At 64.2% G+C, this 17,349-nt stretch overlaps 4 protein-coding genes across 5 annotated transcripts; all 4 read left to right on the top strand.

Moving 5' to 3' along the window:
• The first annotated feature begins 150 nt into the window (after window positions 1-150).
• Window positions 151-7,229, top strand: NACA (nascent polypeptide associated complex subunit alpha). Of its 2 annotated transcripts, XM_080360481.1 has the most exons (9): window positions 221-236; window positions 625-696; window positions 2,260-2,301; window positions 5,732-5,817; window positions 5,919-5,996; window positions 6,343-6,489; window positions 6,563-6,691; window positions 6,909-7,031; window positions 7,103-7,229. In XM_080360481.1, exons 2-9 carry the CDS (start codon window positions 627-629, stop codon window positions 7,115-7,117), a joined length of 690 nt encoding a protein of 229 aa, XP_080216607.1. In that variant the 5' UTR covers window positions 221-236; window positions 625-626; the 3' UTR covers window positions 7,118-7,229. The 2 variants fall into 2 exon arrangements, with proteins under 2 accessions (XP_080216608.1, XP_080216607.1); XM_080360482.1 differs by lacking the exon at window positions 2,260-2,301 and having other exon boundaries at window positions 151-236.
• On the top strand, window positions 2,323-5,063 carry LOC308050380 (uncharacterized protein). Its single transcript, XM_080360480.1, has 2 exons — window positions 2,323-4,957; window positions 5,042-5,063. Exon 1 carries the CDS (start codon window positions 2,714-2,716, stop codon window positions 4,919-4,921), a length of 2,208 nt encoding a protein of 735 aa, XP_080216606.1. The 5' UTR covers window positions 2,323-2,713; the 3' UTR covers window positions 4,922-4,957; window positions 5,042-5,063.
• Window positions 7,230-8,665: 1,436 nt separating the features above from the next.
• On the top strand, window positions 8,666-13,488 carry PTGES3 (prostaglandin E synthase 3; the record flags this gene model as incomplete). Its single annotated transcript, XM_080360449.1, is given in 10 exon segments — window positions 8,666-8,729; window positions 8,732-8,824; window positions 8,827-8,872; window positions 11,211-11,324; window positions 11,410-11,479; window positions 11,569-11,667; window positions 11,803-11,892; window positions 12,117-12,179; window positions 12,447-12,471; window positions 12,720-13,488. Coding segments are annotated over 10 exon segments (684 nt in total). The 3' UTR covers window positions 12,740-13,488.
• A 552-nt stretch (window positions 13,489-14,040) lies between these two features.
• ATP5F1B (ATP synthase F1 subunit beta) lies at window positions 14,041-17,122 on the top strand. Its single transcript, XM_080360416.1, has 10 exons — window positions 14,041-14,206; window positions 14,598-14,780; window positions 15,045-15,219; window positions 15,317-15,438; window positions 15,640-15,824; window positions 15,908-16,066; window positions 16,154-16,276; window positions 16,360-16,572; window positions 16,649-16,850; window positions 16,929-17,122. Exons 1-10 carry the CDS (start codon window positions 14,065-14,067, stop codon window positions 17,024-17,026), a joined length of 1,602 nt encoding a protein of 533 aa, XP_080216542.1. The 5' UTR covers window positions 14,041-14,064; the 3' UTR covers window positions 17,027-17,122.
• The last annotated feature ends 227 nt before the right edge of the window (window positions 17,123-17,349 follow it).

The raw sequence follows: 17,349 nt of genomic DNA, 5'->3' as shown, positions 1-17,349 counted from the left end.
CCGGTATCCCACCCCAAGGGTCCCTGTCCCCCGCACCCCCCCGTACCCCACCCCGGGGGTCCCTGTTCCCCGTACACCACCCGGGGGGTCCCAGCGCAGCCCGGAACGCCCGAGCGCGGTTCCCGGGGCGGGCGGCGGGTGCTGCCGCTGCACCGGAAGTGCTCTTCGTGCCGGAAGTCGCGCTTCCAGCTCTTCGGTCTCTTTCCGCCGCCATCTTGGGCCCTGCTCCCCGCACGGTGAGTCCCGCCGCCGCCATCCGCCGCCATCCGCCCGCCCGGCGCCGCGGCGGGGCCGGGAGGGAGGGCGGGAGGGCAGTGGCGACCCGGTGGAAGCCGCCGCTGGGGTTGTGGTCGCGCCGGGCAGGGCTGGGCGGCGGGGATGGCCCCGCGCACCGGGAAGGGGCCACCCGCTCCGGGGAGGGGGAGGCGGGCGAGGCGCCGGTTCGCGGGAGCCCCGTTGGCACCGGGACCGGGCGGCGCTCGGGGTCCGCCGGGCCGGGGGTGCCCGGGACCGACGGCGGCTGAGCGGTGCTGGGGGATTGGGGTCTCTGGGTTCCCGGGGGCCGCGCTCGGGCTGTCCCGAGCCCCGGCGAGCCCGGGCCTGCCGCCCTGTCCCTCTCCCCAGCAATGCCCGGCGAAGCGACAGAAACCGTCCCGGCCACCGAGCAGGAGCTGCCGCAGCCGCAGGCTGAGACAGGTGAGCCCGGGGGAGCGGGCACCGGGGCGCGTTCCGGGGGATCCCGGCAAAACCCCCTCGGCTGTGGCTGCGGGAGCCGCGACTGGAATCCCGCGGGACGTGGCCGGGCCGAGGGGGCATGTGGGGCCGGGTTTGGGTGCGTGTCCATTCCCCACTGAACCGGGGGTGGTGCGGAGCCATGAAGAGCTGGAGGGAGTGGAGCATCTCCCGTGTGAGGAAAGGCTGAGGGAGCTGGGGCTCTGGAGCTGGACAAGAGGACACTGAGGGGGGACTCATTCCTGGGGATCAATATGGAAAGGGGCAGTGTCAGGAGGATGGAGCCAGGCTCTGCTGGTGACAACCAGTGACAGGACAAGGGGCAATGGGTGCAAACTGGAACACAGGAGGTTCCAGTTAAATCTGAGCAGAAACTTGTTCGTGGTGAGGGTGACAGAGGGTTGGACTGGATGATGTTTTGAGGTCCCTTCCAGTCCCTGATATTCTGTGATTCTGTGAGATTGAGGGGTGATTAATTAATAGTAATCAATATGGAAAGGGGCAGTGTCAGGAGGATGGAGCCATTGGTGACAACCAGTGACAGGACAAGGGGCAATGGGTGCAAACTGGAACACAGGAGGTTCTGCTTAAATATGAGCAGAAACTTGTTCGTGGTGAGGGTGGCAGAGCCTGAACAGGCTGCCCAGGGGGTTGTGGAGTCTCCTTCTCTGCAGACATTCCAACCCGCCTGGTTCCTGTGTAACCTCATCTGGGTGTTCCTGCTCCATGGGGGGATTGCACTGGATGAGCTTTCCAGGTGCCTTCAACCCCTGACACTCTGGGGTTCTGCAGCCACCGCTGTGTGGGGCTGTCAGCGGAGAGGTGTGAACCGGAAATATCACATGTAGCGCAGGTGTTGGGGAGCTGGAACGGGTGCTCCGGTGATGGCCGGTGTCTGTCCAGCCGGTGTCTGTCCAGCCGCTGTCCGTCTCTCCGGTGCTGCGGGGCCTCAGGTCCAGCTCAGCTCATGGCCGCGGTTGTTGCTTCTGCTCGAGGGGCCGGTGTGTTTCCCAGAACACCGAGTGTCCTCATGCCTGTGTGCACTGTCACTGCTGTCCAGTGCTCCTGGAGCGGCTGCCCAGCGCTGGGCTGGTGCCCATCTCCTCCCGTTTGGGGAGAGCTTGGGAAAACGGGGCATTAGGAGGTCTGGTGCTCCCGTGTCGTGCCGGGCTCTCTGAACCAGCCTGATTTGGGCTCTGCGGCTGTCGATGGTTTCTCCCTTCGCCGTCCCACCAGCGGACGTGCCGGGACGTGCGGGGCCAGAGCTGCCGGAGGGCGGGTGCGCAGTTGCGTTGGCGCGTGGCTAGGCTGGTTCTGCTCTCCCAACCGGCTGTGGTGCCGGTTCCGCTGGTCAGGCTGGTGCTGCTTTCGCTGGCTGTCACAGCCTCTTCCCCTTTGATCGTGCCGGTGCCGTTCGGAATAACCAGCTCTCCCGGTGCTGGCTGGAGGCGGCTCGTGGAGGAACCGGCTGGCGAGTGCTCAGGGCCATGGGACTCGTCCTAATCAACTCTTGTTCTCCCCGTTCAGCTCCAGCCCCTCCCGCAGCCCCAGTCGCTGCTCCAGCGCCAGGTACGCGGAACCCTTGTTAACACCGTGTGCCTGTTAACCGGAGTTTGCCGTTCTGGGGGCTGCAGTGACCTTAACCCTAACAGCTTGCAGGGGGAGCGCAGGGACTCAGTGTTGTCCCTCGGTGTCCTTGTCCCCAAGGGGCTTCTGCCTGCTGGGGCTGGGGGGGGCTGTCCCCTGCCAGGGCGCTCCTGGGACACTGTCACATTGGACTTTCCTTCCTGTCCTTGGGGGGGTCCTTGTCACCCGCCTGTTCCCACCAGTGGGGATGTGATTTCCCAGGCTTGGAGCAGCGTCAGAGCTCCAGCCATGGCTGTGCCGTGCTGGCCGGGGCTGTGCCACGGCTGTGCCACGGCTGTGCCACGGCTGTGCCACGGCTGTGCCGGGCCAACCACCATCTCCTGTCCCTTCTCTCATGGCTTCACTCTCTTTCTCTCCTCCAGCTGCTCCTCAGGCTGCTCCTTCCCCGGCTCCGGGCCCGGCTCTCCCTGCAGAGCCGCCCAGCCCGGCCCTCGTTTCCCCACCTGTGGTCCCGGCTGCGGTGACCCCCGTGTTTTCGGTGCCCCCCCCGCTCCCCACCCCAGCTCTGCAGGTCCCAGTTACTGTCCCCCCACCTCCAGCTCCCCCGTCCCCGGCTGCAGCCCCAGGGTCTCCAGGGCCTGTTCCAGTTACCCCAGTGTCTCCAGGAGCCCCGGCTCTGGCTGCTGCTCCTGCTGCAGTGCCGGCAGCTCCCCTGGTGAGTCCCGGTTCTCCCCCCGTGGCAGGTGTCCCTGGGGTAGCCCAAACCCCTCTCCCTCCCTCCCCTGTCCCTCCAGCAGCCCCCATGGCCACGGTGTGTCCCCAGAGCCCGGGCTCCCCACCTCTGCCTGTGACGGCCCCGCTTGGTCCCACTGCGGCACCGGCAGCAGCCGCCCCGGCGGTGCCGCTGTCCCCGGGCAGCCCCGCGGCTGCCCCGCTGGCTGCTGCTCCGGCCGAGCCCCGAGCCCCGGCCTGTCCCCTGCCGCCCCCCGCTTCTTCTGGTGCCATCTCACCGCCTGTCGTCCCAGCTGTCCCCACGGCCCCATTGTCACCCCCTGTCCCCCTGCCGCCGGCTGGGATGTCCCCTGGGAGCCCCGCTGCTGCCCTGCCGGGCCCAGCCCCTGGTGCTCCACTCTCCCCACAGCTCCCAGTTGCTCCTGTCACCAAAACCAGTCCCCCGGCAGCCCCAGCTGCTGCCCCCCCAGTCCCTCCCTCTGCAGCCAGGACACCTCCCGGCAGCCCAGACCCTCCAGCAGCACCTGTGGCAGCTCCTGCCCCAGCCAAACCTTCTGCAGGAGCTGCCCCTTGTCCCCCAGGGCCACTGACACCAGCAGCTCCCGGTGCCACCCCAGCGGCTCCCAGTGCTGCCCCAGTGGCTCCTAGTGCCACCCCAGTGGCTCCTAGTGCCGCTCCAGCGGCTCCCAGTGCCGCCCCAGCGGCTCCCAGTGCCACCCCAGCGGCTCCCAGTGCCGCCCCAGTGGCTCCCAGTGCCACCCCAGCGGCTCCCAGTGCCGCTCCAGCAGCTCCCAGTGCCACCCCAGCGGCTCTCAGTGCCGCCCCAGTGGCTCCCAGTGCTACCCCAGCGGCTCCTAGTGCCGCACCAGCGGCTCCTAGTGCCGCACCAGCAGCTCCCAGTGCCACCCCAGCGGCTCCCAGTGCCACCCCAGCGGCTCCCAGTGCCACCCCAGCGGCTCCTAGTGCCGCACCAGCAGCTCCCAGTGCCACTCCAGCAGCTCCCAGTGCCACAGCAGCCGTGGCTGCTCCAGCCAAAGCAACTCCAGCGAGTCCTGGATCCCCCCCGGCAGCTCCTGTGCCTGCTGTGGCCGCAGCCCCTGCCAGCTCCCCGCCTGTCACCCCAGCACTGGCAGCTCCAGCCACCCCTCCTGTGGCCAAATCGCCTCCGGTGAGCCCGGTCGCTGCCCCGCTGTCTCCTCCTGCTCCGGCTGCACCAGCAGCGAAAGCTCCACCGGCTGCCGCAGCCAAAGCGGCTCCCAAGAGCCCTGTTGCTGCCCCGGCTGCTCCCGCAGCTCCAGCTGCCCCCACAGCCCCCAAAAAGCCGGCAAAGGGCAGCCCCGTTGCTGCTCCCTCTGCCCCTGCAGCACCAGCTGCGCCTCCTGCACCCAAAGCCCCCCCCAAGAGCCCCGTTGCAGCCCCAGCTGCCCCCCCAGCAGCTCCAGGGGTTCCTGGTGCCCCCCCAAAGCCATCAGCTGATCATGCAGCCCCTGCTCCCCAAAAAGCAGAGGCCTCTGCCCCCACCAAAAAGCAGCCCCCTCCTGGCAAGGTGAGCAAGCCAGGCCCCTGCCCGCCCCCCTCCAAACCCCCTGCGAAGGCTGCGGCCCCCGTCAGCACTGCCACCGAGGACGAGGACCTGCCACCTCTGATCCCCCCTGAGCCACCTGCCGCCGAGCCACCGGTGCGGCCCATCCTGGTGGACCTGTCTCCCCGTGCGGCCGTGGCCCCCCTGGGGGCCCCCGCTCCCCCGACTAAGCCCGTCCTGAGGAACGACAAGGGTATTTGCCGCCGGGGTTTGCTGTGTGCATGGAGTGTCACTGCCTGCCCACCGGATACTAACCCGCCCACGGCGCCGCTCGGTGCCCGGCGCTGAGCCGTGCGGGACCGAGCCCATTGCCCCGAGCAGCCGGTGAGCCGGGGAACGGGGAGGGAGACGGCCCTGGGACCGGGCTTGGCGCAGCCAGTGGCACTAACGCCTGTTGTTGGCACGGAGCACGGTGTGTTTGTGGCGCGGGCGCTGCGGCTCCGGTGTGTACCCGGTTGTGTGTCTGCTGTCGTGGTTCTCCCTCTGTCCATCTGCCAGCGGATGGGAGCTGCGGGCAGCGCGGGTGCCCAAGCGGGCCCGTCCTGTGCGCGCACCGACACCGGCAGAGCTGTGCCAAGGGCTCCTGCGTGGCTGCAGGGCCCTGTCCAGGGGAGGAAACGGGACCGAATCCAGGTAACGGCTGCGTTGTGGGGGTCCTTCCGCCCTCCGGCTCTGCTCCGCTTGCTCCCCTGTGGTCGCACACAGCCATGCCACGGTTGGCAAGCTGGTGGCAGCGGTGCTGCAGGAGCTGGCAGCGCTCTGAGCCACCCCGGCTCCGGCAGCTGGCAGGACCTGGCACAGAGGCCGCTCCCTGATGGGGTTTTTCAGGATAATTGCAAATTGTCCCGTGGTGAAGTCACGGAAAGGACCCGGGGAATTTGATTTCTTTTCTGTGCCGTGTCTGAGCTCCTGCGGCCGCAGCTTCACCGCAGGGAGCTGGGGGGTCCCCGGCTGCGTTTCAGGCCAGGGCTGCGTCCCGGCGACTCGGCATTCCAGAGCGCGTCTCCAGGCACCCACAGGGCTCCGACAGCATGGGGGTGATCTCACTGCGTCCCCTGGACCCGCTCGAGCTGCAGAGTGACGGGTGTGTGTTTTTAGGGTCCGGAACAGAGTCTGACAGCGATGAATCTGTACCAGAGCTCGAAGAGCAAGACTCCACACAGGCCACGACACAGCAGGCACAGGTAGGGCGGGCGGCGCGTGGCAGCGGCGACGCAGGGTCCGTGCTGGTGTCATCCTCCACCGCCACGGGATTCTCATAATTGCTTCTTTTCTCTCCATGCAGCTCGCGGCAGCCGCCGAAATAGATGAAGAACCCGTTAGCAAAGCAAAACAGAGCCGGAGTGAAAAGAAAGCACGGAAGGTGAGGTGGGGCGGTGGGTGGATCAAACTGCGTGTCCCCAAGTTCTGGGGTCTTCACCCTGCGCCCCACTCAGGGCTGCAGCTCCTCCTGCCCCATATGGTCCCCACTTGGCGTTCTGGAGCCGAGGGAGGTTTGTGTGACTCTATTCAGGGCAAAACTCCTCGTGTGGAGGGGCCCAGGGTTGTGCTGTGGGTCTCGCAGTCCTGGTGTGGGGTGTTCCCCCTCAGGAGCACCGCTCTGCAGCAGGAAAACGCGAGCACGCCGATCTCTGGAGAGCAGATGTGTGGATGCGTCTTTTCGCCGGCCGCGCTGTCTCAGTAACTCGTGTTTCTCTCATGTTTTTCAGGCAATGTCTAAACTGGGCCTGCGCCAGGTGACAGGAGTAACCAGAGTCACCATCCGGAAATCCAAGAACATCCTCTTCGTCATCACAAAGCCAGACGTGTACAAGAGCCCGGCGTCAGACACCTACATCGTCTTCGGCGAAGCGAAGGTGAGCGGACGCTGCGGCTCCGCGTCCTGCTCCGCGCAGGGCCGGCCTCGCTCACGCCTCTTCCCTCCTCCAGATCGAAGACCTGTCCCAGCAGGCCCAGCTGGCAGCTGCCGAGAAGTTCAAAGTGCAAGGAGAAGCCGTTTCAAACATCCAGGAAAACACACAGACCCCCACTGTGCAGGAGGAGAGCGAGGAAGAGGAGGTACGGGCGCCTTCCCCGCTCCGAGGGGCTGTGCGTCTTGCACAGCTTCTGCACTTTGTGTTCGGATCCCCGCGTTCCCTTCCCTTGTCCACGTTTTGGCCGTGATGCCCTTCCCGGGGGGGTCCGGTCCCCAGGGCTGGTTGTGCCTCCCAATCCTGACACGGAGCCAGAACGGTGCGCAGGGCTGGTGCGAATCCCACTGCTCCGTGTCCTTCAGGTTGACGAGACCGGCGTCGAGGTGAAAGACATCGAGCTGGTGATGTCGCAGGCGAATGTGTCGCGAGCAAAGGCCGTGCGTGCGCTCAAGAACAACAGTAACGACATCGTAAACGCGATAATGGTGAGTGCGCGTGCCGGGGGGACGTCCCGGGGTCGGTGCCGCCGGCTTCTCACCGGCCTTTCTCTCTGCAGGAGTTGACGATGTAGCTGCCAGAGCAAGGAACCTTTTTTGGTGTTTCAGAGAAGAGTAAGATGCAACTAAATTTAAAATTTGTACTATTTCTATCGATTAATAAAAGTTGTGGCTTATTGTTGGTGACATACGTTCTGCTCTGTGTCGGCTTCACTGCCCACCCAGCCCTGGGGTGGAACGTTCCTGGGGGAGATCTCAGCCCCAATGTCCTGTCCCTTGTGTCCTTTCTGTCCCCAGGAAGCCGGAGGGGATTTAATGGGTGATGGCGACCTTTGGTACCGGGAGCCCTTCGGTACCCTCAGCCTGGCCAGGCCTGGGGCAGGGATGGCGCAGGAGGTTTGCACAGCGGCATTCGACAGTTTATTAATAATTAAGAACCCTGGTGTGGGTTAGAAGGGGGGGGTCAGTAGGTCAGAGAGGTTCTCCTGCCCCTCTGCTCTGCCCTTGAGAAAAGGGTTTAGTTCAGATATTGTCAGGATATACCTGGGGAACATACATATATGTATATAATATATACAGCCATATCACCCTGAGAATGCCCTTGGAAGCTAAGCAGGGTCGGGCCCGGTCAGTACTTGGATGGGAGACCAGCTGGGAATCCCGGTGCTGTGGGCTGAGCCAGCACTGGGCCCTTGTGGCCAGGAAGCCAATGGGACCTGGGGGGGTTAGAAGGGGGTGGTCAGTAGGTCAGAGAGGTTCTCCTGCCCCTCTGCTCTGCCCTGGGGAGACCACACCTGGAATCTTGTGTCCAGTTGTGGCCCCTCAGTTCCAGCAGGACAGGGAACTGCTGCAGAGAGTCCAGCGCAGCCACCAAGATGCTGGAGGGAGTGGAGCATCTCCCGTGTGAGGAAAGGCTGAGGGAGCTGGGGCTCTGGAGCTGGACAAGAGGACACTGAGGGGTGATTGATTAATGGTGATCAATGTGGAAAGGGGCAGTGTCAGGAGGATGGAGCCATTGGTGACAACCAGTGACAGGACAAGGGGCAATGGGTGCAAACTGGAACACAGGAGGTTCCGCTTAAATATGGGAAGAAGCTTGTTCGTGGTGAGGGTGGCAGAGCCTGGCCCAGGCTGCCCAGGGGGTTGTGGAGTCTCCTCCTCTGCAGACATTGCAACCCGCCTGGTTCCTGTGTAACCTCATCTGGGTGTTCCTGCTCCATGGGGGGATTGCACTGGATGAGCTTTCCAGGTGCCTTCAACCCCTGACGCTCTGGGGTTCTGTGAGCCCGGAGCTGCCGTCCCGGGCCCTGCCCGCCAGCACGTGCTCCCGCAGCCAGGGGTGTGCGTGACCCAAACCGGGGGGTCTAACGGCGGCGGGGCGGGCTGGGGTCGGGATCGAGCCCGGCTGAGCCCCGTCCGCCGACCAGGCCGCGCTGCGGCTGCCCCGTCGCCACGGCAACCGCCGGCCCCGCCCCTTCCCACCCCCCCGGAGCGCAACGCGCCTGCGCGGCGAGAAGCTGCTAGAAGGGAGGAGGGAGCGGGCGCGCGCGCGGGAGGGGCGGGGCGCGGGCGGGGCGGGGCGGCCGGCCCCGCGCGCCAGGGGCCGCACGCGGCGGGCGCGCATGCGCAGCGGCGGCGGCGGGAGGCGGCGCGGCGGGTATTTTGCTGCGTCACCAGCGCTGGGCGCCGCCGCGCGGGGCATTGTGGGAGCGAGGCCGCGCCGAGCCCCGAGCAGCCGCCGCCTCGGCCCTGCCCCCGGTACCGCCGCGCTCCGCCGGACCCGGCCCGCACCGCCCCGAGCGCCAGCCGGAGCCGCCGCCGTTCGCCATGTGAGGCCCGCGGATGGGGAGCGCGGGGGGGGGGGGGCGCGGCCTGGCCGCCGGAGGACGCTGCCCCGGAGCCCGCGCTGGGAGGCGCCCTGAGGGAGCGGGCGTGGGGCCTGTCCCGGGGCCGCCTCCCGCGGGTTCGCCCGTTCCTATGGAGCCCGCGTGTGCAGGGTGAGCGGCGCCCGGCGGCCGGTGCCGCCCGCAGCGCGGGCGTTGAGCGGCACCAACGGCCGCGGGTGAAGCCGCCGGGAGTCCCCGGTGAGCGGCGCGTTGATCCGCCTGCCCGCGGGGCGCCCCGGGGAACGGCCCCGGGAACGGCGCCGGGAACCCCCGCCGCGGGGCCCCGAGCAGCCGAGCTCCGTGCGATCCCGCGGTGGCCCCGGGGCCGCGTGTGCTCCCGTGCGCACGGCGGGGCGGGGGAAGGAGGAGCCGAGCGCCGCACGGTGATGCTTTTGGGGTGAAATCCGCCCGTTCCGGGGGTTGCGCTGTTACCCGCCGCATCTCCAGGTTTTCCCTTCCATGAGCGAAGGTGGTTGTGCTTTTCCGAGGCTTTTTGTTGCTCCGAAAGGCTGATCTGCAGGTGCTGAGGAAAGTGCGGCCGGTTGCTGTTTGTCCCCGAGGCTTTTACCTCATCTCAGTGTGACTGAAAGCAAGAAGGATGTCACAAAGTTGGGAGGTTTTCATTTAATGCCTGTAGAACACATCACCTAGAAACTACAGCGCTACTGCATCCCGCTTACAATTGTAGCGTGAAACTAGTTTTTTAAAGAAAAACCTTTTCCAGGGTATAGAAATGAAAACTAATAACGTAAAGATGATTTCTTAGGGCTGAAGATGTTGTTCAGCAGGTGACTTTTGCAGCATCCTCAGGCTGTAGGATGTGTCAGGAGACAAAGCCGAGTCCCTAGTAAGTGCGATTGGTGGCGGCGAAGCTCCAGGACAGGTTTGGAAACCTCTTGCATTGCACGGCGAGAGCTGATGTTCATCATTCGGTGCGAGAAGCTGCGTCTGTGCCCATCGTGGGCAGGGACGGGCGTCTGGGGTGACACCGAGCGCGTGTGTCACCCGAAAGTGCTGCTGTGAAGCTTCTGGAACCCGCTTTGTTGTCACAACCGTCCTCAGGATGCGAGGACTTGAAGGGACGGGTTAAGAAGTCCCAAAGCCACGGGTGGCAGCGAACGTAGATGCGACAGGTTAAATCCTTGAGAACGTGGGATACGGGCGACCCGACGCTGTGGTTACGTGCGTATAGCGTTTGAATTAATCTCCTTCAAGGAAACGTAAATCCCGCGGGGATGATGCGTAACCGGAGCACAGGGCGTGAGGCTGAGTCCCCCGAGATGAGTTTGGGAAGGAAGGAGGAACAGTTGGGCACTGGCGCTCAGCACCTGGTGAGCAAACAGGGGGTTTTTGGGGGGCTCCAAGGAGCCTCCGCGTGGGCAGCGCGAGCGGCTGCGGCGCATCCATAACCGCGCTCGGCAGCTCCGGCGCCGCGCTACCGGTTGGAGCGGTAAGTCCGGCCTAAGGAACGTTTCCGTCCTCCCTCCGGGAGGTTCAGAGATTTACAAACCAGATAAAAAGAGCGAGAGAGGCAACTCCAGCGCGGCTCTAATTACAACAGGCGTGTTCGGTGGTAGAAACGCGGGTTCTGGGCTAGTAAATTTTCTGCAGTCTCTTTGATTCCGCAGCTCAGACGCACGTGAGGTTTCCAGCGGCTCTAGGCCGGCTCAATGAGACTTTTGAAGCGCTGCAAACGGGCTCTCGGTGCTTCAAACTCCCCGATCTTGGCAGAGATACCGAGGTCGCGGCCAAATTGTGGCTACGAGACCCAGGAGCACGTGCGGCTCCCCGGGATTGCCGGAGACGTCTCCATTGAAAACCATTACAGAGCGTTAACGTGGTTCAGGAGCCCCCGCGTCGTCCTGAGTGATTCTCATAACACATAACAAACACATAACGCATAACACTGCAATTCTCTCCCACAATCTCTGTTGGGTGACGGTGTGTTGGGGTTTGTCCCCAGCGGAGGGAACAAACGGCGCTTTCATTGCTTTTTCACCGCGAATCATTCCCTGTCGGAAGAGGAAACGTGTCCCATAATTAAAAATACCATAATAAGAACATAACGGTTGGACTTACCGACCGTAAAGGTCTTTTCCAACTGAAAGCATCCTATAAGGTTTTATCCTGTGTTGTTGGACTTTTAGGAAACGCTGCTTGTTTAGGTAAAGAGGGAAAGCGTTGGGTTCTCACCCGGTGGGATAAACACGGAGACAAGTGATGGTTTGGGGGTAAATGGGGCCAAACGGCGGCTCTGACGCTCGTCCCGCTCTACCCGCAGGCAGCCCGCCTCCGCCAAGTGGTACGACCGGAGAGACTACGTCTTTGTGGAGTTTTGCGTCGAAGACAGTAAAGATGTTAATGTAAATTTTGAAAAATCCAAACTCACGTTCAGGTAAGGGCGGCGGGTTCCGTTAATGAGCCGCGTTCGTTCTATAGGATGTTTCGTGCTAAACGCTTGTTTCTTTTTGTCTCAACAGTTGTCTTGGAGGAAGCGATAACTTTAAACATTTAAACGAAATTGATCTTTTTAATAATATTGATCCAAATGTGAGTATCGTCTTCTGAAAATCCCCTTTGTTCTGAGCAGTTCCCGCTGAGGTTTGGGGTCGCGCTAACGGGCCTTTGCTCTTTTCCAGGAGTCAAAGCATAAAAGAACAGACAGATCTATCTTGTGTTGTTTACGAAAAGGGGAGTCGGGCCAGGCGTGGCCGCGGTTAACAAAAGAGAGGGCGAAGGTGCGTCGGTGCTTCATTCGGTTCGAATTTGGGTCGCGTTTACACGTAGCGGTGCCGCTTCTGATCACAACGCGGTTTGTATGGACGCGTAGCGCCGCTGTCCCTCCCCCCCTCACTAACCCGTGTCCCCCGCAGCTCAACTGGCTCAGTGTGGACTTCAACAACTGGAAGGACTGGGAGGACGATTCAGACGAAGACATGTCCAACTTCGACCGCTTTTCCGAGGTACGGGGACCCGCGCTTCGCGTCCCGGCGCTTTCCCGTGACCGCTTTTTGGGTATTCAATGAACACATCTCCTGTGGCAGCTGCTGGTTGCTTTGCAAGACAATTAATTGAAGTTTTTAATTGTCTTTCACCTGGCAGCTGTTGCTTGGAACAGTTTGAAGCTGCTTTTAGGTTGTCCCCAGCTCAGCCTTCACCCCATAACACTGCGATTCTCTCCCAACAGATGATGAACAACATGGGCGGAGACGACGATGTAGATTTGCCAGAAGTAGATGGGGCAGATGATGTAAGTTTGGTGTGATATCAACTTGCTTGGTGTGATATCAAACCCACGTCTCTCGGCGCTGGTAACACATTAAAACGCACCAAACCTCATCCGGGCAGCGCAACCGCGGGCGTTATGGGGCTGGAAACGAACACGTCGCGTGGAATGGGGAGATTTTGACACGCGCCCCACGCTCCACGCACTTCAAAACAGCAGCTTGTGTGCTGGGGGGTGGAGGGAGAAGCATCTTTGGGTGCAGTTTGCTCAGTGAATGTTTCTCCTTTGCAGGACTCACCGGACAGTGATGATGAGAGTAAGTTGGCGCTGGGGTTCAGCGGATGTTCTGTGCGCTCGGTCTTGCTAAATCCTGACTTGAGTTGATTCCTGAGATGGTAGAACCTGGTGCAAGCGCTTCTGCACCAGCATGAAGATCAGTGGGATCTTCCCCTCTGGGGGTGGCCCTGCTTGAGTATCGGGGTGCGGGGGGAGACCCAGAACTGCCCCAAAGCCCCTTAGAAAACAACCAAACCCACTCGCTAACACCCTCCTGTTTCTCTCTAGAAATGCCGGATCTGGAGTAAGAACAACCGTCGTCTTCAGGGTTTGGGGAAAGAACTTCATCACAACATTTCATAATTGAGATAAGAATTCCTGAGTTGATAGCCCTCCCGGGAGATCCTGCATCCTTTAACCCATTTTCAGCCCATTTCGATGGCTTCCCCGAGGGTTGGTGTGTCCCGGCGCGCGGCTCCGCGGCCGCCAGAGACCGTAACGTTCTGCATGAACCGCGTTCCAGCCTTCCAACCAAAAACAACCCCCTTGAGGTGTAGCCGGTGGATCCAGAGCAGTCGCAATAAAGTTTACGGAGCCTCTTTTCCTCGTAGCAGATGTAATTACACCCGGAATTCTTCACTTTACACCATGGGGTAAATGAGAATTTTTGTCTTTTTCTTTTTTCCCCCCACTCTGTGGCCTGAAATTAATTAACGACTGGGAACAAAACTGGCTGAAACGAGTCATTGGCTCCTCCGCGGTGTCTTCAGGTCTGTTGCGCTCAAGTTTTTATTGACAACTAAATTCTTGTGATTTGGTGGTTTATTCCCCAGTTCTGCCGGAGCCTCCCGCCCGTCCCCAGAGCTTCACCTCCCGCTGCGGGGCCGGGGCTGCGCGTTGTTGCTCGTTAATCTGTTATTTCAGACCAAATCGTCTTTGCACTGTGTGGGTGGGGCCGCGATCCGGGCTGAAAAACCTCAGTTTCTGTTCAGAGCAGCGGGGATTTTTTTAATGTCTACATTCTTTCTAATAAACTGTTGAAGACTCCCTGGCTCTCCTTCCGCCTGGGCCTGTCTCTTCCTCTGCCTGCGCCGGGGGCGGCTGCTCGGCCCGGGGGGGGACGGGAGCACCGGGAGGGGCTGGTAGAACTGGGGGAACCGGTACCCTGGGGGAACCAGTAGCTCAAGGGGGACAGGGCCGGCACGTTGCTGCGCGGCGGCGGCCCCCGGCTGTCCCCTCGGGCCCGTGTTGCGCCCCTCGGGCCGCTGCCGTGTCCCGGTAACCGGCCGCATTGCGGCACCGGGACCTGCGCCCGCGGTCACCGCGCCCGCCCCAAGGACAACCGTGGAACACGTGTTTCTCTGCTTCCGGCGCCCTTCAGCTAGGACCCGCCCCTCACTCCAGTCTCGCCCTATCACATCACGGTGTTCCTTGACGGATAGACCTGCCGCCCAATCGTTAGGAGGTGCCAAGCGAGCGCCGAGGCGACCCCGACCAATGGCAAAGCGAATGCGGCGGCGCGGCGTAACGCGGCGCCCAATGGGCGTGCGTGGCGGCCCGTGACGCGCCCCGCGGCCCCGCCTCCCGGGGGCCGTGTGCTGCGGGCGGGGCGCGGGGCTCAGTCGGCGCCGCCATGTTGGGGCTCGCGGGTCGCTGCTCGGCCGCCGCCGCCGCCGCCGTTCGGCCGCTGCTGCGCCGCGGGGCCGGGCCGCGCCGCCCCCTCCTGCCGCTGCTCCTCAGCCGCGGGGCCGGCCCGGCCGCCGCCGCCGGGGCTCGTGAGTGCGGGGCGGCCCGGGGTCACCTTGGGGCCTGCGCGGCGGGCGGGCGGGGGGCGCGGGGCCGGGAGCGGCCGTGAGGGGAGCGGCGGCGGGGACCCCGGGGAGACCCATGAGGTGACGCGGCGGCTCGGACGGGGGGGGGTGAAGGGGATTTGGGGGGTCGCGGGGTCCGAATACATCCCGGGGGGTCCCGGCGCATCCCGGGGGGCTCCGCTGCACCCCCCGTTCCCGCCCCATCCCGGGGGTCCCGGCGCATCCCGGGGGGCTCCGCTGCACCCCCCGTTCCCGCCCCATCCCGGGGGGTCCCGGCGCATCCTGGGGGTCCCCGCTCGACCCCCCCATTCCCGCCCCGTTCCCTCCCGACCTTGACTCGTCCCTCTCCCCCCAGGCCGGGACTATGCGGCCCAAGCCGCCCCCGCCGCCAAGGCCGGCGCCGGTACCGGCCGCATCGTGGCCGTTATCGGGGCCGTGGTTGACGTGCAGTTCGACGAGGGGCTGCCGCCCATCCTGAACGCGCTGGAGGTGCAGGGCCGGGAGACGCGGCTGGTGCTGGAGGTCGCTCAGCACCTGGGTGAGTGTGTGTGGGACGGGGTGGGGACGGACCCTCCTGTGATGATGGATCTTGGTGACTTTCGTTCTCCTGAGCTCGCTGAAGCCACGGATTTCAATCTGAGGAGGAGGAGAAGCGCACCCGGCGGGCTCTGCGCTTGGTTTTGTGCCCCCGGGTCCTGCTTTTTGTGGTTGTCCTTCTTGGCACGGCCGGGGAAGCCACCAGCAGCTGTCCCCAGGGTCAGCGCGAGGGCGCCGCGGTGACAGCGCCCTTGGGCTCCCGCAGGGGAGAACACGGTGCGAACCATCGCCATGGACGGCACGGAGGGGCTGGTGAGAGGACAGAAGGTTCTGGACTCCGGGGCGCCCATCCGCATCCCCGTCGGCCCCGAGACCCTGGGCAGGATCATGAACGTCATCGGGGAGCCCATCGACGAGAGGGGCCCCATCAAGACCAAACAGTGAGCGACGCCCTGAGCGTCCCGCGGGGTTTGAGGGCGGGATGCGGGTCCTGCGGGTGCGAGCGGGGGGTTAACTCCTCTCCCCCTCCCGCGGCAGGTTCGCCGCCATTCACGCCGAAGCCCCCGAATTCGTGGAGATGAGCGTTGAGCAGGAGATCCTGGTGACAGGGATCAAGGTGGTGGATCTGCTGGCTCCTTACGCCAAGGGCGGCAAGATCGGTAGGTTGGGGGTGTCTGGGGAGGGGGGCACCCAGCACCGACCCCTCCGCAGCAGTTTCCTTCGCTGATGAGTAACCATTTGACTTTCGTTCTTCTGAGTTTGCTGAAGCCACTTTTATTGATCTGAGGAGGAAAGGGGTGAAGGGAGACGCCGGGGGCCACCGGGCCGGCGTGCGCTTGAGCAGGTTCCCCTTCCCCCAGGTCTGTTTGGCGGTGCTGGCGTCGGCAAGACCGTGCTGATCATGGAGCTGATCAACAACGTGGCCAAAGCCCACGGCGGTTACTCGGTGTTCGCCGGCGTGGGGGAGCGAACCCGCGAGGGCAACGATTTGTACCACGAGATGATCGAGTCCGGGGTCATCAACCTGAAAGATGCCACGTCCAAGGTGGGGCCGGTTTCCCGGGGGGGTCCCGGGGGGGGGCACAGGCAGCGGAGCGGCGCGGTGCCAACCCCGCGGTCCCGCCGCAGGTCGCCCTGGTCTACGGGCAGATGAACGAGCCCCCGGGCGCCCGCGCCAGGGTGGCCCTGACGGGGCTGACGGTGGCCGAGTACTTCAGGGACCAGGAGGGTCAGGACGTGCTGCTCTTCATCGACAACATCTTCCGCTTCACCCAGGCTGGCTCCGAGGTCTGTGCTGGGGCCGGGGGGGCGTGTGGGGGTGTCTGGGCCGCCCCCCGGCCGCGCGCAGCCCTCAACGGGCTCTGCTCCCCCCAGGTGTCAGCCCTGCTGGGCCGGATCCCCTCAGCCGTGGGCTACCAGCCCACGCTGGCCACCGACATGGGCACCATGCAGGAGCGCATCACCACCACGCGTAAAGGCTCCATCACCTCGGTGCAGGTGAGGGCAGCACCGGAGACACCGCACCACGGGCGCCGCGTCCCCCTCGCGGTCCCACCATCCCCTCCCGTCCCCCCTCCCAGGCCATCTACGTGCCGGCCGATGACCTGACAGACCCTGCGCCCGCCACCACCTTCGCTCACCTGGACGCCACCACCGTGCTGTCCCGCGCCATCGCCGAGCTCGGCATCTACCCGGCCGTGGACCCGCTGGACTCCACCTCCCGCATCATGGACCCCAACATCGTGGGCCCCGAGCACTACGACGTAGCTCGTGGGGTGCAGAAGATCCTGCAGGTGAGGGGGGGGCGCAGCACCCTTGGGTGCTGTGGACCCCAACGCTGGCCGCTCACCCCGTTTCCCCCCCCTCCAGGACTACAAGTCTCTGCAGGACATCATCGCCATCCTGGGCATGGACGAGCTGTCCGAGGAGGACAAGCTGACGGTGGCGCGGGCGCGCAAGATCCAGCGCTTCTTGTCGCAGCCCTTCCAGGTGGCCGAGGTCTTCACCGGCCACATGGGCAAGTTGGTGCCGCTCAAGGAGACCATCAAAGGCTTCAAGCAGATCCTGGCAGGTGCGGTGGCCCCCGGGGGGCGGCGCTGAGGGGGCCGGGGGGGCCCCGTTCTGCGCCTAACATCATGTCTCCCCACAGGTGAATACGACCACCTCCCAGAACAGGCTTTCTACATGGTGGGGCCCATCGAGGAGGCCGTGGCCAAGGCGGAGAAGCTGGCGGAAGAACACGCGTGAGGGAGGGGGTCAGCGCGCCCCCCCGGCCCCCCCAGCTCCGCGTCGGTCGGGCTGGACCCCCCAGTATTTAACATTTCCAATAAAACTTCGGTTAAAACATCCTGGACCTTTGTGCTGCATCGTGGATCTGAAGGGGGTGGGATCCAGGAACCAATGAAATGGGGGGGCTGGGGGCTCCCCTTGCCCCCCCCCACCCCCAGTGGGGCAGGGCTGGGGGTGGTGGCAGCTGCTGGTCCCTTGTCTGTCCCCAGTGTCTGTGCGTCCCCCCCCAACTCCGTGTTCTGACTCCACCATTTTGCGGCACAAAGAGCCGCCGCGGGGGG

This window comes from Nesoenas mayeri, assembly GCF_963082525.1.
Source record: "Nesoenas mayeri genome assembly, chromosome: 28".
Taxonomy (NCBI): domain Eukaryota; kingdom Metazoa; phylum Chordata; class Aves; order Columbiformes; family Columbidae; genus Nesoenas; species Nesoenas mayeri.
The sequence above is the reverse complement of the archived record's forward strand: the minus strand, read 5'-3'. Positions and strand labels throughout refer to the sequence as shown.